This window comes from Zerene cesonia, chromosome 18 (assembly GCF_012273895.1).
Source record: "Zerene cesonia ecotype Mississippi chromosome 18, Zerene_cesonia_1.1, whole genome shotgun sequence".
Taxonomy (NCBI): Eukaryota; Metazoa; Arthropoda; class Insecta; order Lepidoptera; family Pieridae; genus Zerene; species Zerene cesonia.
Window position 1 is genome coordinate 8,040,206 of NC_052119.1, and position 21,733 is coordinate 8,061,938.

At 33.2% G+C, this 21,733-nt stretch overlaps 4 protein-coding genes across 4 annotated transcripts; 3 read left to right on the forward strand and 1 right to left on the reverse strand.

Moving 5' to 3' along the window:
- The first annotated feature begins 1,309 nt into the window (after positions 1-1,309).
- On the forward strand, positions 1,310-5,713 carry LOC119833914 (organic cation transporter-like protein). Its single transcript, XM_038358146.1, has 4 exons — positions 1,310-1,736; positions 3,644-3,995; positions 4,361-4,768; positions 4,857-5,713. Exons 1-4 carry the CDS (start codon positions 1,709-1,711, stop codon positions 5,557-5,559), a joined length of 1,491 nt encoding a protein of 496 aa, XP_038214074.1. The 5' UTR covers positions 1,310-1,708; the 3' UTR covers positions 5,560-5,713.
- Positions 5,714-9,590: 3,877 nt separating this feature from the next.
- On the forward strand, positions 9,591-11,441 carry LOC119834087 (solute carrier family 22 member 1-like). Its single transcript, XM_038358371.1, has 3 exons — positions 9,591-9,808; positions 10,195-10,602; positions 10,883-11,441. Exons 1-3 carry the CDS (start codon positions 9,591-9,593, stop codon positions 11,439-11,441), a joined length of 1,185 nt encoding a protein of 394 aa, XP_038214299.1.
- Positions 11,442-11,697: 256 nt separating this feature from the next.
- LOC119833818 (lysocardiolipin acyltransferase 1-like) lies at positions 11,698-18,914 on the forward strand. Its single transcript, XM_038358009.1, has 7 exons — positions 11,698-11,808; positions 12,347-12,453; positions 12,867-13,146; positions 14,406-14,602; positions 16,079-16,257; positions 17,441-17,544; positions 18,539-18,914. Exons 1-7 carry the CDS (start codon positions 11,745-11,747, stop codon positions 18,775-18,777), a joined length of 1,170 nt encoding a protein of 389 aa, XP_038213937.1. The 5' UTR covers positions 11,698-11,744; the 3' UTR covers positions 18,778-18,914.
- A 147-nt stretch (positions 18,915-19,061) lies between these two features.
- LOC119834088 (organic cation transporter protein-like) lies at positions 19,062-21,216 on the reverse strand. The gene is made up of 3 exons (XM_038358372.1): positions 20,917-21,216; positions 20,047-20,498; positions 19,062-19,871 (listed from the first exon to the last, which is right to left on the reverse strand). The coding sequence occupies exons 1-3, from the start codon at positions 21,214-21,216 to the stop codon at positions 19,175-19,177; spliced, it is 1,449 nt and encodes a 482-aa protein (XP_038214300.1). The 3' UTR covers positions 19,062-19,174.
- Positions 21,217-21,733: the final 517 nt, after the last annotated feature.

The window sequence follows — 21,733 nt, forward strand, 5'->3', positions numbered from 1 at the left end:
TTCACTTTCGTTGAGACGCTAAAATGAAAAAATCTATAGCAATAATGATGTTTCCTCGGTTTATCGGTAACATATTATAGTTTCATAGAAAATATAAGAGTACATAATATATGTATGTGTATATATTATTTCATAGATTTTTATTATCAATAGCTTACTTTGTGAACGTTTGACATTATAAATGCTATTATTTTATTACTGTAGAATTTATAATAGTTTTATGTACATAGGCAGATAATAATTGGAGAAAGTTGTGCATAAATTAATAAAAGTCGATTATTGAAAAGGATATTTAATTTAAAATTTCCTTATAAGTTAAGTGTAGGTGTGACTCGTAGTATGATCTCAGTTTTAATATAGCCTATTTTCTAAGCCATCAAGGCTATAGTTTCAAATTAGTATCAACAGATGTCTATAAAGTATACTTAACTTTCTGTGCTTATAGGAATTGTTTTCAAGGCATGATAAACCTATTAGAGAATATGATCGTGGTAACGGTCATGATAGCCAAGTAAGAATCTGCAGTGGTAGAAGATTTATGTGTTATTTCAAAGCAAATTTAAGTGAAGCAGCTTTTCAATACACAGGCTATATTATTATACTAATAAAAAGCTGTTTCGATGATGATCATTTAAACAGGTCCCTACATTCTGGTCGCGGACGAATCTAACAAGTACCCGTTGCCCCTTCAGTTATACGACTCGACGAAACACAGAAGGTTTTAAAAAAGATGCCCTACATTCAATTAGGATTTATATTTTACACTCCACGTGCTCTGCGTTAATAGGTCTTGTTAAATCTCTAGTTGGATACCATTTGCTCTCAAGGAATTTTTTCATTGCTGCTCCTGCTGCCTACTAATAAATGAACGACCCATCACAAAAATGATTTTTCAATTATAACCAGTTGTTCCTGAGATTGGAGCGCGTTCAGTCAAACGAACGAACTCTACAGCTTTAGAATGTTATTAAAAATCATGTAAAGATGTATCTTATTTAAATTAATTTTTAAACTGCTTTTTCAAATTTATTTGTCAGAACAAATAAATTAAAATAAAAAAAAACAATCATCAATACAAAGTTATGAGTATGAATCGAGAGTATTTTTGTCGTTTTTGTCGTATTATATGTTTGATCTATACGTATTATGATAAGCAATGAAACTTTCAATAACCCATCCTTAGATTTTAATAGCTCTGCATCGATTTTCATTTCAATATATAAACGCATACAAAATCTATACGTATGAACATATCGTAATATGTGGAAATATGTAATACCTAAAACCACAATTACTTGGTGGTCGTTGCAAGTTACATACCTTTGTCTGATAGCGGAAATATTAAGTGACGATATCAAAACTGTATTAAATACTTAACGAACATTATCTGAACACTTGTAAGTGGCTGAAGCCGAAAGAGCATTTTTGTTTTGTTTATCGGTCAGCTTCATGTCAGTCAGTATGCTATATCAGTGATTATTGCTAAATTGCCATTGGGTATGTTCACTTAAATGACAGTATTGCGAAGAATTATAAATGAGCGAAGGCGCGAGCGCAACACAAAGGGAAAAAAATGTTCGCATAAACAGCAGCAACCAGCCAGTCTGTTGCCGTTTGCCGGAGAGCAAACGTATCTCCTCACTGAGTACTGAGGCGCATGTGACCGCGCGTGATAGCTCTCGAGTGCCAACAGATAACAGACTCAACAATGGATACACATCGAAAGGAGGATGATGGTGAGAATGCTATAAGTGAAAGTTGTCCAGTTGACCTCAGAAGTGACAGTCTATCAAGGCTTGGCAATTTCAATAACACAACATTGAACTCGTATCTTTTAAAACATTATAAGATATTTGCCATTTTATTTTGCATTAGATACAGAAAAATACATTTTGTTTTTATTATTGCTTAAAAAAATAATGTCCTTAAGATAAGATGCAATGAATAATAAAACAACTGCTGTACAAACAAAGTTGTGTATTATGCAGATTATTAAAAATTCTTCAGTATGATCAATTTTGTTTTTATATTTATTCTGTTTATTTTAAATAATTTATATTCTAGTTGTTATGGTTCATTCATAAGTTCTCCTACAGTTAAATGAAACAGAATGGTTTATATTAATTAAAGAAGCAGTTTATGTTGCTACATATTATTAATTATATTATGTTATGTATTACATGTGTAGAACATAGAGATGAGAGAGAGCCTGCAGCTGAGTAACGTAATCATGTAGGACATAACTTTGTAACTCGTATCAATTCTTAACTTTACAATTTTTTCCTTTTGCGCTAACTGTTTGAGGTCATTACTCTCGAAAATATTTATTGAGTCCAGGTTAAATTCAACATTCATCGGATCAATACATATTTGTTAGAGGAGGAGGGTTTCACCTCAAAACTTTTAAATGGGTGAACCGCTTTTGATGATTCTATTTTCATTTGAAAGTATACGAAAGACACAACCTTCTGAGTGGTCCCATTTAATTTGGGTTAGTTCTGATAATAATTAACAGGTGGTTACTTTTTGTTAAAATTAATTAGTTATGTAGAAATAAAAACTAATTGATATATTACCTATGATTATACGATTAATAAAGGTACAATATACTAGAAACCTACTTGTAAAATGTAAACTTAATATTCATATTGTTAACAATTATTCATAGGTGCTATTGGTTTTTTATATACCCGATTCTATATAAACTGTTTTAAAATGAACAAACTTTACTTTGTTGTATTTAATAAACCTATCTTCAAATTTAAATATCTTATCCTTTTAGGTTTTGATACCCTTGTAAGTTATTATTTTCTATGCTGAGCGATTACGAAATTGTTATTTTCTATACGCCAAGGGAAAAAATTACTTGTTTTTTTATTATCAAACTAGCTAATATGCTTTTTATGAAAAAGCAAACAAAGGAGCAGATGGGCCACCGATATTAAGTGGTCACCATCGCCCATAAACACTTGTAACTTGCTTGTTAGTTGTTGTCCTTAGGTATTTGCCACTTTTTTTGATATTACATTAAATTAATAAAAATACTACAACTTTAAACATGTTTTCGTTTTAATTTTATATATTTTCAATATTCTAAGATAAGTTAAAACAATCTTAATATAAAATGATCTCTGCCTTCTGCTTAGAAGGATTCTTATCAGTTGAAGTAAAGCTAATTTTTATTTAGTTTATTGACACATGTAGTTATGATATTTGTATATGAAATACTTAACAGTTACTCTAATTCGTCCAAGGTTTTACGGTATTAACGTACATAGGTTAAAAAAAAATAATGTTTTGTTAATTGTTAGGTATTTTGAATTATTTCAATTTAACGTCGCACGATACAATATTTGTAATACTTAGATTATGATTATAATGATTCATTATATAATTATTCATAATTATGAAACTAGCCGCGCCTCGCGGTTTCACCCGCGTAAGTCCGTATCCCATAGGAAAATCGGGATAAAATGTGGTCTATATGTTATTCCAGTTGTCCAGCTGTTTACGTACCAAATTTCATTGCAATCGGTTCAGTATTTTTGCGTGAAAGAACAACAAACACACACACATTCTTACAAACTTTCGCATTTATAATATTAGTAGATTTAGTAATTGGTAATACTATCATTAATTACAGAAAAACCCGAAGCTCCGACGCAGAACTCTGACACAATCCAAAAAGTTATTGGGTCGTTCGGCAAATATCAGCTTTACTTATGCGGTCTTATATTCCTCACAAAATTTCCTGTAGCCTTTCATCAAATGGCTATTCTTTTCCTGGCTCCGAAAACAGAATACATCTGTTTAGACGGCAACAGTACCCATTGTCCATGCGCTGATCCACAATACGATACATCTGTATTCTCAAACACAATAATAATGGAATGGGACTTAATATGTGACAGGAAGTGGCTGACTAGTTTCACACAAACACTGTTTCAACTGGGAACATTAGTGGGTAGCGTTGTTTTTGGAATGGCATCTGACAGGTAAGATTCTAAATAACCTATTTTTTATCATCTGCTCAAATATTATAAAGACGAGAGATTTTATAGTTTCTTTATTGCAATTCATCTAATTTTAAATTGAAAAAATATTTTTTTGTGAAGTCGGGACGAGTAACGAGTAAATAATATTTAAAACAAAAAAACTTATTACCTTGAAACACATAATATTTTTTATCGGACGTTTAAGTTATTAATATAATACTTTATGAAGTATTGTGTCGACGAAAATGCAAACCGCTTGAAAGAATACTATACTATAAGACAATGCAATATTTATGTCACGCATGTATTTTTTTTTCATTTAACGACATTTAAAATATTTTTAGTTTGAAATCATATTTTTAAAGGTTTGGGCGGAAATTACCTCTACTGGCAGCGGTAGTATTGCAAGTGACTATGGGAATCCTAGCAGCTTATGTTCCTGGATACTGGCCTTTTACGTTCATTCGCTTCTTTGTTGGCATGTCCGTCGGTGGTACAATGGTCACTGGTTTCGTCATCATCATGGAATTTGTGGGATCCCAGTACAGAGATGTTATATCGGCTCTATATCAAGTCCCTTTTAACTTGGGTCACATGTTACTACCGGTCTTTGGATATTTTATCAGAAGCTACAATACATTCCAATTCGCTATTTCTTTTACATCTATAATATTATTATCGTACTTCTTCCTTGTTCCTGAAACACCAAGATGGTTAATCGCGATGAAGAGGACGGATGAAGCGGTGAAAATACTGGAACGGGCTGCGAAAGTGTGAGTATTCTAAAAGCGTGATCATAGTAATTCATAAACTTGTATAATTAATATACAAATACACGATAACAAAACAATTCTTTTACAGTAATAAACTGCCAACGGACACGATCAAGCAAGACATAGAAAAATACCAGAAGTCCATAGAAAATAATAACCTCAAAAGGGGGAACATCTTAGATCTATTCCGCACACCGAATTTGAGAAAAAATATATTGGCCATGTCATTCAATTGGTTAACATGCAGCTACTGTTTTTATGGTGTATCTCAGTATGTAGGTCAGCTCAGTGGCAATGTGTTTGTAAATGTAGCAGCTAGCGCTAGCGTCACACTTTTGGGTACCGGGTGTTCCATACCTCTGATGAAGATGATAGGTCGAAGGACGATCTTGATAGTATTTAATTTTATCTGTGCTCTATGTTTATTCATTCTTGCTGTTCTGCCCCCTGGGCCGGGCACTGTGGTGTGCGCTAGCATCGGAGTTGTAGCAAGTTTTATTGTCTTCGTAGTTGTTTATCTATACTGCACGGAACTGTTTCCTACGGTAGTACGTAACGCGGCAATTGGTTGTTCGTCGATGATGGCTCGTGTGGGATCTATGATTGCGCCGTTTGTCGTCGGATTGGGAGACAAAGCAGCGTGGATGCCGGCCGTCGCGTTCGCTGTGCTCCCATTAATAGCCGGATTTGTAACATTATTATTGCCGGAAACTAAAGGCTGTGAATTAATGACAACTATCGAAGAAGGGGAGAAATTTGGCAAAAAAACACAGGAAAATACAGAAAAATAACAAAACTATATTTTTAGTTGATGTATGTCATGTGATTTAAATGTATTATTTTGTACATAATATTATTAGAAAAAGTAGATGCATATTAAATATCTTTTGAATTTTTATAGGTAAGTTGATTTCTCAAGTGCGGTATAATAAATTATTGTTGACACTTATTTTTTTTATTGTCCCTATAATGCTAGCGGTCCGCTTCGTTTTAGGTTGTAGTAGTATGTATATAGTCTGCAGCACTCCGAAATCACGCACACATCGAACGGTTAAAGAATTTATTAAAATGTGTCCAGTAGGTAGTTACTAGGATTAGCACGTTCAAACAAAAAAAATATACACACAAATAAACTCTTCAGCTTAATTTTATTAACGTAAATCTAGAGATAAAACTTTGTTCGAATAAATTTTATATTACCTTCATTGTACCTACTCAAAAGATTACCTATACCTAGGCCCTAGATCATAGAACATTAACAATTGCAGCAAAATTAACAATTGTTGAAATTTGAAGACTTTTTGATAACGGGAACGAAATTTTCAAAGATAAGCCAGCTTTAGGAAGTAGACCATGTAGTTATCCACTAAAACCTCCTCGGTACAACCTCGGTTACCTCGGTAACACCTAGAATCTGTATTTATTTTCCCCGTTTGTTCATCATAGTTAACATATAAACATATACAAGAGTACCTTCATGAGGTTAGTAGGACATGTTTTAAACTTACAAATAAAAAATATAGGTATAAGATACTGTAAAAAAAATATATATGTTTCTAAGATAGTGAAGTGAATGGTTTATGCAAAACATAGATGATAGAGTATACTCTTATCATTCAATTGTTGTAAAAAGGTCCAAAAGCAATTAAATTGACGAGTTGTAAATTTTTTTTATTGTACTAATTAAAAAAAGCCAACATAACTTTTCGCGAAACATCTGCGGTACGCTCTGCTTTAATTCATTTCAACTGTAGTATATTCAAAAATATTAAGAATTGAGAAGAAAATTCGATCAAGAGGCGGGAAAGAACAATAATTGTTGTCTATTTTTTATATTTTTCGAATGTTGAAAAATTGCATTTATTTCTATACAAAATAAAAAATATGATTGTCGTTTAAATAAATATGTATATTTTTATGTATAAAATATTAATAGGTAAAAATTACACAAGTACAAGGTGTACTTGTGTAATTTTTACCAAGATGGCAAGCACAATCATTATATGGTGGCATTTTGTTTTATGTGTATCACGTACCCACATAATCTATGTATTCAAAGATAATAATAATGCGTTTACATTTTGATATGAATATCTAAAAACAAAAGTTCTTTATCTAAAAACATATTTTATTTTATTATTACTTTAATTATTTGTAAGATGTCAAACGAAAGGTTGGATTGTGAAGATGTGGGATTGCGATGGGGGAAGCTACAACAAAGTAGCTTTTGTGGGAGTCGAATACGCTTCGGCACGAACGGCACGGCATTTTTCGTACGGTTTTCCTCACCCGTCTCAGTCCATTCCTTTTTTCCAGTCGTTAATCTTTTCTGTTTCCCTAACGCCATAAAAGCGGGAAGCGCATTCACAGAGGCACTACCTATGCGAAAAAGGCAAACCTATGTGATCGATCGATCAGCTCAGTTGCCCGGTATGACTAAATAAAATGTGTTTTACACAAAGAGTGAACCGGAGGCCTGTATCCTATTCCTAGCTAGAGAGCTGGGAAGTAAAGGTGAGCCTTTGCTCCCGTCGCCAATTCTTTGCTTATCCCTAATCGATTGCAAGGTCCTACCCCTGAAAATTTTCATGTTAAATGTTGATCGCTTACCATTAAGCGAACCACCAGCTCTGTTGCCCGTTCTAAGTTAAAAAAATAAAAATGGTATCTGTAACTATCATTGTTACATCATCCTTTGATAATACTGATAAAAGATCGATATCATACTGTTAAATTTATACCTGCATATGATTGTCCTGACATAATAAAAAAATATCATAAAATTGTCATTAGTGACGTCCAAAAAATAAATATCTTCGTCTGGTTTTGGTATTGTTTTTAAATACGCATACTATGCACAAGCGGTACGTCCTAGTTCCGCACTGGGCGTATGTAGCGTAGTACTCAACGTGTACTGCTTTACTAATAATTAAAATATAATTTTTTAAATTAGTTCAGCAGTACTTCTTATTGTGGGAGTCGAGCACGCTTCGGCACGAATTGGGCCAGCTCGCACCGGGGAAGTACCACACCCCCACAGAAAACCGGCGTGAAATAATAGCTTGCTACTGTGTTTCGTACGGTGAGTGGGGGAGCCGGAGGCCTATTTCCTTCTCCTAGCCCTTCTCAGTCCATTCCTTCTTTCCATTCATCAATCCTTTCCTCATCCCTTACCCCCTAAAAGCGGGCAGCGCATTCTCAGAGATCTAAGCCTCTGCGAATGTTCATGGGCGGTGGTGATCACTTACCATCAAGCGAACCACCAGCTCAGTTGCCCGCTATGACATGACACAAAAAAAAGTACCTGAGATTAACGCGTTCAAAAATAGCAATAATTAAACTATGTTTTTATTATTAGGGATAGTTGAAACTTATCATAAAATTGGCTGTTTTACTAAAACAAGAGCATACCAATTTCCATAGAATCTATTTTTGCAGAGAGTTATGAGAGAGATATTTAATTTCATCATTCGAATGCAGAAAGTAAGATATATGATATTTATTAAGTATTAATAAGTAATGGAGCATACCATTCACTTATAAAGTTCAACTAAATATTAATATATACGAGAATATACTTAGTCTATATGTAAAATAAAACTCATATTCTATCTTATTCTGAATTATTCAAGTAGATTGCTTGTCTTTAAAAGTTACCGTCATCTTATATTTAAATTTACAGTTTATCGGAACATAAGGCATATTATAACTACTGTAGAAAATTTCATGTTATGTTCTAAAGAAACAGTTGTATAAAAAATTGTCAACTCTTTTTCATTCGTTATTTCACATTAAACTACTTTGGCTAAATTAATTAGCAGAACGGAAAGCTCGTTAAAAATTACAATTGCTGTTAATTTTCTAAAATAACGAATGCATCAAACAACGGATGCTCCTCATTAAATGTTTTAGTTGAAATAAATGACAATTGAATTTACTGAGCGACCTCGGTGCTTCAGATACTTAATTAGGTTATGAAAAACTAATTATCGACGTGTACATCTTTAACTGATTTATTCTCGAGAAGCATTGCTTAGATAAAGTCACAGCCCCACTAGTGATAAAATCAAATCGACCTTTGGAGTAACAAGTTGATATCGCTTAATATCATAATATCGTATTGTATGATTTAGCAACCATATTTTTATATCTGTATCTAAATATGTCTGACTAGCGGTCCGCCCCGGCTATCGGCTATATATGTACCACGAGCGACGTGGTACATATATAGCCGATAGCCTTCCTCAATAAATGGGCTGTCTAACACTGAAAGAATTTTTCAAATCGGACCAACAGTTCCTGAGATTAGTGCGTTCAAACAAATAAACAAACTCTTCAGCTTTATAATATTAGTATTGATTTAAATTCACTAACAGGAGTAGAATTAAATAGCTTTTTTTTCGATACATTTGTAATTAAATAAACGTTTTTATAAAAATAAAGTGGATTTGAAAAAGGTGAGGCGGACGGCTCAAAATAAAAGGATTATTTAAAAAAAAAACTTTTTTTTCCTATGTTTATGTTACAATTTTTTACATTAATGTCTTTCCACGTTAAATTGCTTGAATCTCTACTAGTCCTTTTTTTAACTTTAATTTACTGCTCATAGTTCATACAATGACTGTAAGGCAACAATCATTTTTTCCGTTTAGCAATACCGTGACGAGGCCAACTAGAGCGCATCTCAAGTGAAGTGGATAATATACAACATTCCTATTAAATTATGGTTGTGATTAATAACTTAATTGGTAACTTCGGAAAGTATCAATTATTTTTGTGCGTTTTAGTTTTCATTAGTAAATTTGGTGTCGCATTCCATCAAATGGCGATAATATTTTTGGCGCCACCAACAAAATTTACGTGTCCGGCAAACGAAACTTGCTGCAATGACCCTATATTTGATAGATCTCTCTTCCCTCGAACTATTGTCATGGAATGGAACTTGATATGTGAAAATTCGTGGCTAAAAGATCTTACTCAGATGCTCTTTCAGTTTGGGGTTTTAAGTGGAAGCCTTATATTTGGTATAATGTCGGACAAGTAAGATGAATGTTGTCGTTATGTCTTTAAGTTTACAGAATGTTATCTAAAAAATACTGTTTTTTAGTTTGGATAAGGAACACTACGTGTAACATTATTATTACGTATTATATTACAACTTGAAGGCACGAAAAGCATCGTGATATACAAAAATTTGGAATTGATGTTCAGATACATAAGCCATTAGCAGATTATGTTTATTTCTATTTATGGAACAGTACATATACTTAGAAATAAGCATTAATTCAAATATCAAATATGTTCCTTAGGTTTTATTTATAAAAGCAATATTATGTACGGTAATAGGACATTCAAACAAATTTTTCACGGCCATAAATTTGTTCAATATTTTTTTTTGAATTTCATAATAATAATCTAAATTGTAGGTATGGAAGACGACCAACACTCGTCTTTTCTGTGGTACTAGAGGTGTTCACTGGAGTCATATCATCCTTTCTTCCAACGTACTGGAGTTTTACAATCGTACGAATGGTCCTCGGAATGTCAGTGGGAGGAATTATGGTCGTCGGCTTTGTTCTCGTGATGGAATATGTTGGAGGAGTCTACAGAGATATCATATCAGTACTTTTTCATGTTCCCTTTACGCTTGGTCACATACTGCTAGCCCTGTTTGGATATTTGATAAGAGATTACGTACATTTTCAATTGGGCATATCTTTGGCTAATATGGTGCTATTGTTTTATATATGCATTTTACCTGAATCACCAAGATGGCTTTTAGCAGCTAATAAAACTACAAAAGCTGTAAAATTGATGGAACGAGTTGCAAAAACGTTAGAGAAAATTTTATATAGAATATTATAATTTCATTGCAGTTATTCTAAAAATCAAATCGATTAGAATTATTCAAAAAAATATTTTGGTTATTCCTAACCAAGAAATAACTAATTTCAGCAATAATCTTCCAACTGACGACATCGATCGTCAAATTCAATTGTATCGCATGGAATACATAACATTGGGAGAGCGAAAAGGATCATTTTTGGATTTGTTCCGAACAAAAAATCTAAGAAAACATATTTTAGTTATGTCTTTCAATTGGTTTGTTTGTAGCTACTGTTTCTACGGTGTTGTCCACTACATAAGTCACTTGACTGGTAATGTTTACATAAACGTTGTAGCTGGCGGGAGCGTTTGTTTGTGTGCGTGCCTCATTGCAATTCCCCTAGTGAAAGTTATGAAGCGAAAAACATTAGTAATTGTACCCAATATATTATCGAGCCTCTGCTTTTTGTTTATAAGCCTCATACCTGAAGGAACAGGATCTGTAGTTATGGGCTGCATGGGGATTCTATGTAGCTTTTTAGTGTTTGTTGTACTGTATTTATACTGCTCAGAAATGTTTCCGACGGTAGTTCGTAATGCAGCGATAGGGATTGCTTCTATGATGGCTCGGCTAGGCGCTATGATTGCCCCATTCGTAGCTGCTTTGCGGCCGCATGGAAAGTGGTGCGCACCCGTTGCATTTGGAATACTACCCTTAATAGCAGCTCTGCTATGTTTACTATTACCAGAGACGAAGGATTGCGAATTAATGATGACAATAGAAGAAGGGGAATCTCTCGGGAATCAGGCACGAAGGAACACTGGAATAACAACTGAAGTAACATAATCAATTCAGATCGGAATTGCTCACGTTTCATACTTCTTATATAATATGGATGTTCTGTAAAATCGTTTTACATTATAGTAAAGTGCCGCATTGTCTTGTTTTATAAGTAAATGGCATTGTTCATAAAATTATACCAATTGAATTCTGCATACAAACAAATGCTTATAATCATCATTTGTCATATTATTATAGCGTTACACAACTGTATGATAATTGTATAGATTTATTGACTTTGAAATAAATTTGTATGGGTTCTAATCCACCGACGGACTTCCTAAGGTTTCCATAACGTCCCGTCAGTTAATGCCTGCCGCCATGGCAGCGGGCCTGCTTATTTGTGCTGCTTGGTATTACACCATTCTTGCTGGTAAGTTTAAATCACGTACTAAAAAACAAAGTCGCTTTTCGCCGTATGCTTAGATCTTTAAAATTACGCAACAGATTTTGATGGGAGTATTTTTTTATAAAAAAAGATAGGGATTATAGAGGAATAATTCAAGAAGTTTATATGCATAGGAAGCATCCGTGAGATGTCGGGATGGGTCACTAGTAAGGAATATTTAGATAAAAAAACGATATCACGTAAGAGAAAGCAATACTGTGACTTATTTCAAATATCAATAGGTACTATTAAAATTCAGTCGTAGACTGTTCAGAAAGCAGTAGATTCAAAAGATACATGTCTTGTCACCAGAAGAAGATGTAACACGATACCTCTAATTCCAAATTAGTCTCAGAATATTAGTGATTAAAAATTTATCTTGAATGACTGCAATGCCAATTTACTAGAGAGCTAGAGTACCTTCTAGCTACATATGAAATAACATAGTAATTTTCTTAATAGAATTAAAAAAATACTGTTACAATACATAGTAGATGTTAGTATGTAAACAATTTTATTTCAGGATTTTATATTCTGTACTGTCCTGTTATGTACTTAATGTTCATCAATCAAGTAATATATAGGAAAATCGTCGATCTTTTATTCGCTTTGTGGGAGCTGTATCCAGTAGTGAGTAACATCATAATATTTTACTGCTATAACTAGTAAGTTATCTAGTAAGATGCCCGCGGCTTTGCCGGTCCCACATAATTCCCGTTCTCGTGTTTTGTCTGGGACAATACTTTTCTATGTTCTTTCTCGAGTCTCAAAGTATCCTTACAAATTTCCATCCATATCGGTCTAGGAGCATTCACATCTATACTATAAGTCAGGATATTCGAGAACAGATCTCTCGCGGCTGATGATGTATTTTTTTGTATTACATTAGAAAGAGAGGAAAACGCAGGACTTAGTTGGTTACCTTTCGTAACTATAATCATACAAATCTAGTATTCGTAAATTATCTTTTACGTTAACAACATTTAATTAATGCAAATTATTTTCATAACAAACAATCGTAACAAACCATGTATCCCTTTCAGGCGTTATTCCAGTGGCTATGCGGTACTACACTGCATTATTATGGCGATTATGTGAATCCAAACGAAACGACTATAATTGTAATGAATCATAGAACGAGAGTTGATTGGAATTACGTATGGATTGCTTTGTATCACGCGACACTAAACCCTAACTATCCCGAGTGCATATGTAAAGAAACTGATGCTATAGAAGAATTAAGTATTTTAGACATGATGACAGGTGGAAAGTCGAGGATAAAAATTGTATTAAAGGACGAAATTAAATCGGTCCCTGGTATGGGTAAGTGTTATTTTTTTGATCCTAACAATTTATTAATTACTCGTAAGGAATCGAACTCGAAATCTTTTTCAATAATTATTACGCTTAGTTTCGTTTTTAGTTAGAACCAAACACGGTGGCTCAGCGAACCCAACTTCGTCCCATTTGGATGTAGTATAAACTAGCGTTAAACTAATAACTGTCACTGCGTGTGACATACCATTGACTGGCTTTATTTTAATTTGTGTTTGCAAGCCAGCTGGTTAGTCGCCGGACGATAAACCACCGCCCTTGAATATTTGTAGAGACCTTGCCTCGCTACAAATGAATATCTAATATTAAAAGATAAGGGACAAAGAAAGGTTTGGTGAGCAGAATAAAGGAAAAGCTTCCGTTCTTCCTTTCTCATTACAAGAAATAAAATAGCATTCATATGCTTCTATTTGACTCCGATCTTCCGTGGGGGTGTGGACTTCCCCAGTGCGAATTGACCCAATCGTGAAAACGTGCTCGATTACTAGTTACTGCACCAAAGCCTACCTCCATATGAGACACTATAATATAATCCATAAGCTAATAAGCTGTGGGAGTTCTGGTTCGATGCAAGGTCAATTGCATCTTACAAAATAATCTTGAAATTTATATTTCTATTTGGATACTTCTAAACACAATTAACGAAATTTTAAAAACATTCGAAATGATTATGTAACAAAACCTATAAAAGTGTTATTGTTTTGCTTTGAATATTTCATGAACGTACTTTTACGCGATCATTGATATCAGCAAAAATTACAGTGTGCATCATGTCACGTACAGCGTTGCTAGAAATGTATATTTAGTTATTTATTTATTTTGTTTTATATTATATATTGTACAGAGTACAACGAAAGTGAAATGCACTTCAGGTAAATGCTATCGAGAAATGATGAGGTAAATCTTGTTCAGCGTATTTAATTATTTATTCTTGCAGTTATATCCTTGATTTTTAATCAGTTTAACCGAACAAAAATATACAGTTATATTCCCACAGATAACTACTATGCTAGTACATGAGTTAAAAATGTTTAGAAGTGGTTGTATCCATTATACAAGGCAATTAGGTGGAGAATTTTAGTAAATGTTGAAAAAAGTTACACTGAAAAACGGCACGCCCCCAATGACATATTTAAATGTGTTATCACAAATTACGCAAATACTTTATCAATATTGTTATTAAGACGACTCGTTTATTTATATATGTCACTATAGCGCGTCATTTTATGACTCTATTTGTGTTATAGGCTGGATTATGCAATTGAACTTCTTCCTTTACGTCAAAAGAAATTGGCAAGAGGATCAGATAAACATGTCGCAGTATGTAGAGTACTACAAGAAGCTCCAATACAACCAACGTATCGTCCTATTTCCAGAAGGAACCGATTTGAGTGAGGAGAACAAACGGAAAAGTGAGAGATACGCAATCACAAAACAATTGCCGGTCAGACATAAACATGTATTGTAATTGTGTAGATAAATTAACATTGCCGAATAGCATTTTGATAAGAGTTGAATAACTTTTGAGACATGATCTGTGTATTGTATTCATAATTAGCATAAATTATTCTATCAATGTAAATATGAAGGATTTTATCTAAAGCAATTTGCTTTCAATAAAATTCAAATAATAATTATGTTTTAACAAAATCAGACCGTCTTCAGATGGTCAGAACTAGACTAAATTTAAACGGGAGAATACGGCAGGCACCATCTTTTAAATAAAAAAAAATAATCATAAAAATTAGTTATGAGGTATGTAACACAGAAAATACGGTCGAATTTCAAAATTTAAACTCCATTTTTTTATAAGTCATAGTCAATGTCAATGGTCAACTGACCATTTTCAACCGACTTAAAACTTTTGGATAAATAAGAAAATTTTCACTGCCTGTACTGCAAACTAGAGATGCCACGAATAGTTAATTGGCCGAATACCGAATACCGAATATTCGGCAACGCTGTCGGCCGAAGCGCCGAATATTCGGCCACCGAATATTCGGCACGAAATACGTGCTTGTCGGGGGCGCGTTCGCTGGAATAAGACAAGTAAAAACCTGTTTTCCTCGTTGCGTTGGCGCGGCAGGAGATCGATGACTATTTGTTTCAATTCAATTGCGAGTAAATCACGTCAAAGATAGTCGCCTAGATAGGAAGGCCGATCCTTACAAGTGGTGGTTAGCAAACGAAAAACAATACCCAAACCTTTCGAAATTTGCTAAAGTGTATCTTTCTTCTCCTGGAAGTAGAGTGTATAGTGAGAGGTTATTTTCTGAGGCTGGTATCATTTACGATGAAAAGCGTAGTCGTTTGCTACCAATAAATGCAGAAAAGCTTGTTTTTATCCATCACAACTAACCACTGGTCAATTTTAATTACTAAAGAGTTGTAATTTGGAAATAAATAGATAATTTTGAGTAATATGATGTGTCTTTTTTTCATTGATTTGCTATTCGGTATTCGGCCGAATAGTACGTATTATTCGGCCGAATACCGAATAGTTTAAAAGTGGCCGAATAGGCCGAATACCGAATAGCTGCCGAATATTCGTGGCATCTCTACTGCAAACCATAAATTAAAAAAAAATTAACGGATGTTTGTACGCGCATACAAAACTTCCTAACGACTGTACCAAATTGGATCTTAATCGATTCATGTGTTTATTACTGTCCGGAGGTTTGCATGAATAAATATAAAAACTTTGAACTTCAAAAACGTCTTCCCGTGCGGAGTCAAAAAGCACAAAATAATTAACCCGGATGTAAAGTGGATTTTAAGAATGAAAACGTCCTTACGTAACATAATTTTGTAGCCTTTAGACGTGAGAGTGTCACATGTGTATCAATGTATTATTCATTGATTTAAATGTGAATAAGTGAACAAATGATTCGTAATTTTATATACTCCAATATTTTTTCAGATATATGAATTCGTTCTACATCCCCGAACCACTGGCTGGTCCTCACTGTGTACGAGTTTGCGCGACTCCGGCCTCAAGTCAGTTTATGACGTCACAGTTGCCTATGATAGACCTGCGCAAAATGAATTGGATTTGCTGCGAGGAAAGATACCAAGACACGTGTATTTTTGTTTTAAACGGTAATAAAGTCAAGGTTACTATCCATTCTTATAGTTAATCTACTCATATTTAATTACATGGAAAACTTTTCGCGAATAGATTATAAATTGAATACGGAATTGAATATGATAAATACTTGGGATATATAAAAATCCAAATCATGAAGAACAAATACTGTTCGAAATCTTACCCGTGGCATAGAAATTTGGAAATCATAATTTGAGCTGTATTTTTTTGACATTTGAGAGGTTATTTTGATCAGTTGGAAAAATAATAGGAAAAATTTTTATTCATCAGCAGTTGGTAAATTAGTGCAAGTTTAAATTTTTCATACATTAGATTTTTGCACTGTTATGTATGGACAATTTTTCGTAACAATTTTTCAAATATTTCATCATTTCACTAACATTAACAACAACAAAAAAAGTCTATGGCAAAAAAATGTTATAGCCCACACATGCTCCGTAAACATGATTAGTCTGTGCATCAAAAATAAAACCTTCGTGAAAATCCTTGGTCACAGACATACATCATACACATATTATCTTTCTATTCACTCACGTCAATACTAACTTCTTGGAGTTAACTGTTTCAAACAAAAACTTTAGCATTTGACGTGCAATTACTTTGTGACGTGTATATCAATGCTGTATAGTATATTTTTAATTAGAGTGTGAATTCGTGTACTACATAACTTTTTTAAATATTTATATGAAATAGTAGTGACGTTAAATGTATCTACTATGCGAATTCATAATAAAGAGCGATAAAAGAGTTCCGTCTTGAAAAAGCACAGGTTTGCCTTGCTTAGTAATATTAGAAGGTTACGTCTAAACAACTCTATTTGTAATATTTTAGATATTTGCATGGAACGAATGAAGATGCTATGATTTAAGTTCTGTAAATTAATAATTAATAAATGAAAAAAGAAATTCATTATATTATAAATATTAGTATTATTAATTTATCGAAGGCAATGTTCCTAATCATAACAGTTGTCTATCTGTACCAGTAAACCCATTTGAGAACATTAAGGTCTTGAGGGTCGTATCATATTGTTAACTAATTTATTGTTATGTACAGTATTAGTTTTAGAATATTAGATAACGATGTTTTATATCGTAAATTTCACTTCTTCATACATAAATTAAAGTAATTTAGCCTAAGATATTACATTAAATGTTTTTTTTTTTAATAACATAGGTATTCCATTGAAGAACTCCCTAGGGATGAAGAACATTTAAAAACGTGGCTAATGAATCGATGGACCGAAAAAAATGCTTGCTTACAAAAATTTCACCATGAAGGTAAATACAATAATTTGACATTTAATTAAGTAGCTATAAAGATTCTCAATTATATTATTATTCATTTAAAGTAAAGAAATACGTATTATAAAATATTGCAATATGTTTTATTTGAACATAAAATTTTATTTAAATATATTATGTTCTGCTCAGATCTAGGAACGCTAAAATTACATCTAGTTACATTTAAAATGCGATTTCATTGCTTTTTCTTAAAAAAGTACCCCATGATATTTTATACCAACTACACTTATACTTAAAACATGAAAATTTTAAAAGTTTTAACAAAAGTATACTAAAAGGTAGGTATATGCTTAAAAACAGGACAAGGATTAATTTTGGTCAATTTTATTTTGTGTTATGTCGATATAAATGTCGTATCACAGTGTTATTGTGACATGGTCAATATTGAAAATAGATTATCCGATTAATATATGTGTATTCGATAGGTCTAATTGTGAATTCGTGCACATTCGTGATCGCCATTTGCCTCGTCACTCTACGAAAATTCGAGCGCGAGTGTAGCCGCGAGCCACTGTTTACACATTTGTAATTAGTACAATAAGTTTGTGTTTGCTATTCGTGCCCTTTGATTCCAAATAACCGCTCTAAACATATCATCTCATCTTCGCTATCGCCTCGCTATTTGCATGACTGTGAACATGCCCTATGAGAATGGGGCGTAATCTATTTTTCATTCCTCTAAATAATAAGCTACTATTACGTAAAATGTGGTAATATCGGAGGCCCATATCCTTTTCCTTACCCTTCCCAGTCCTTTCCTTTATTCCTATCGCCAATCCTTACTTAATCCCTTCCCTAAAAGTCGGCAATCTATTTGTAGAGGCGTAAGGTCTGCAAAGGACCTAATGCCTCTACAAATGTTCATGGGCGGTGGTAGCGTTAACATCAGGCGTCCCAACAGCTCCATTACCGACTGTAACATAAAAAAAAATAGTTTAAAATAATTGGTCATTATTACTGTTATTTTCAGGTACTTTTACCGAATTTGCAACAAACAGACCGGTACCGGAAAGAAGTCCCAGGTCTTTAACGGTTGCAAAAATAGGCTTCGTATTCTGGACTGTCATAGATATGCTATTTATTTACGGTTTATGTTATAGCATTGTCTTTAGATTTTGGGTGTTATATCATTCGCTTTTGTTCATCCTTGTCACAAAATATTTTGATGGTTTTCAGAAAATTCAGTATAGACTATTGAATAGATCGTAAAAATAATTTTAAGTATTTAAACAATAAATAGCATCCACTTAGCATAATGTCGAGAATTTTTAAATAATATCATATTACTGTGAATTCTCAGCGATGCCAAATTGTAAATGTGAGTATTAAATTATTTGTGTGACAAAGTTGGGTTTGATTTTTATATATGTATGCTATAACTTTATTTTTAATATTATTACTTTGTGATTGAACAGGTCCAAATATATGGTACATGTATAACTCATTGGTATATCTTATGTGAGGATGTTAGATATGCTAAATTACCAGAACCAATCTTAGCATCACGTGACTTCTATTAAATTATACACATAATAAAACATTATTTATTTGACTAGTTCATACATAGCTTATATCTTTACGTAATGATTTATATGAAATTATAGAACTATTGCGCTTGAGTTTTCTTCTTATTGTAATGTTCAGTCTCTTCAATAGTGTTCAACAGAACAGTGTCTTTAGTTTCCCTCAACGGAAGACATAGCGCACCAGCTAACAGCGACACTGCACTAAACACTAAAATGGAGCCCCATTCAGAATCCAAATTAACCACAAACGGAGCTATAAAGCCACCAATTCTCGCAAACATTGACGCGAAACCCATAGCTGAATTCCTCAAAACGGTCGGGAACACTTCGGAAGTATACAAGTATATCAGGATAAATGCGATGTATATTATAATTTGCCCGACTATAGCGAAGCCTAACGTTGTATACTTCATGTCGCTTGGTATAAATATGAAGACTAACAAAACGAGGCCTGTACCTACAAAAGAAACGACCATAGCCATTTTTCGGCTTACATACAAAGATACTGCGATGACGAGAAACAATGCTGGGACAAATCCGATAGCAGATAGAAACACGTTGAAGTAGAGATTGCCGTCTAGGCGGCCGATGTACTGATTGATGCCAAAGAAGGTATGGGAGCAACATAACCAAATAAAAGCGTTTATGAGGGTGTAGATTCTCATTTTTGGCGTTTTAAATAAGTCCAAATACGACCCGTTGTTTTGCTTATCGCTGTTGTTATGCAGTAATTCCTTTTCGACAATATGCTTGATGTTGTTTGTGGGTCGATTATTCCTGAAAAGCATAAGAGCATTTTAAATAAAATGCATAGTCATTGACTTTTCAATGTTTTGTTAAGGACTAAAATATATTATTTTCAAAGGCAAATTTAGCTAATTATCCTTACGGGATGACACAAATATATTATTCTGTGTGTAAGTACTAGGTATGTATAAAAAAAAAATCTTACTTTATAGCTATATAAGTGAGCACTTCTATTGCTTGCTCTTTCTTGCCCATCGTTATTAACCATCGAGGAGATTCCGGGATAAAATTGTAGAAAAACAATACAAATAGCCATGGCAGTGAAATCGTCAGCTGCAAATACCTCCAGTCCCGTATGAAATACGCAATTAGTGGTAATGATATATAACTCAATGTGTAAGACATTTCGTTAAGGCCAGTCAAATATGGCCTAAACGCCTTTCCAGAAAGTTCCACAAGCATCACGTAGCAACAAATTAACGTTCCGCCGACTGAGGCTCCAATGAGTAAACGACAAGCGATGAACATCCACAGATGGGGTACTATCGCTGATGTACCCACGAAGAAAATTTGTGACATTAGAGCTAGTAGAATGGCTAGTCGTCGGCCATATCTGAAATATATATAATAATTACTCAAAACATGTAAAATATTTCTCTATAATCAACTTAAACAACATTCTGTAAGCAGGGGCACTATGTGGTAATTATTCCCATTAGTAAAATGATATTATGATAAAAGTATACGTCTTCGATATACGAACAGTTTTAACGTCTTCTGCTGGATTGTAATACACAACAATACTAATAAATACCTATTAACATTATAAATTAGTGTTTTATTTATTGGAAATGTAGAAAAATATTCAAAATATGCTTTCTAACATAAAGCACTGAATAAAAGGTAAAAATTATGTTAGATAAATTGTATAAAATTATAATACATGGAATTTAAATATTATGATAAAATATATTATAACGACAGTCTACTCAATGTAATCAGTAAGTTAAACATTGATAATGATTTACCTGTCTGAGATATATCCGTAAAATATACTGCCAAATAGTATGCCCACTTGTAGTGAAGATTGTGCTAAACTCGCCAAGTGTCTTCTATTACATATGAGATTCCAAGTCGTAGGAACTGAATTCACTATAGCACTTGTATCGTACATCGGATTATCGCAGGGACAATGATTCGTTAAATTCTGTGTGCCTTCGTCCATGCACACGTATTGAACACTGGGTACCACGAAGACCACGTTAACCAATTGAAAGTCTGAGGGAAGTCGACCAAGAGTCAATAGGAGTAAAATCCATGTTTGATATTTTCCAAAACGGCCGATAACGGTCTCCAAAGGGTCGTCGCTTGTCATGATTTATCTGAAAATTATAGTTAAATTAACGTATTATCATAGTACGGAAGGACGTATCAATAATTTCTTTGTACACGACATAATCTTACGCTTATTTCATTGTTGTCTAAAAGATATAAGTAAGTGATCATATAAACGGTATCTTAATAAATATTATGTGAACGTGTTATATGAACAATAGATAGAAATATTATATTTTTAGTTGAGGGTTACAGACAACACATTTAGGAATTAATAAGTAATAGTTATAAGTTATTAAATGAGTTTAAATTAAACTATTTAACTACGCATTTGTAACAATGAATTTATGCTTTAGTAAAATCAATCATCATATAATCATCTACAATTACCCACAGGTAGTTAATTATACCCATTACCTATAATTGCAGATTCAGTATTGCCAATCATATTTACTCTCTCCGTTCAGAAAATAAATAAAAATAAACAAAACACAATTCGATTATAATAAAACAATTCACTTACCAAATTACAGAAATCTCTTTAACATCCAATTGCA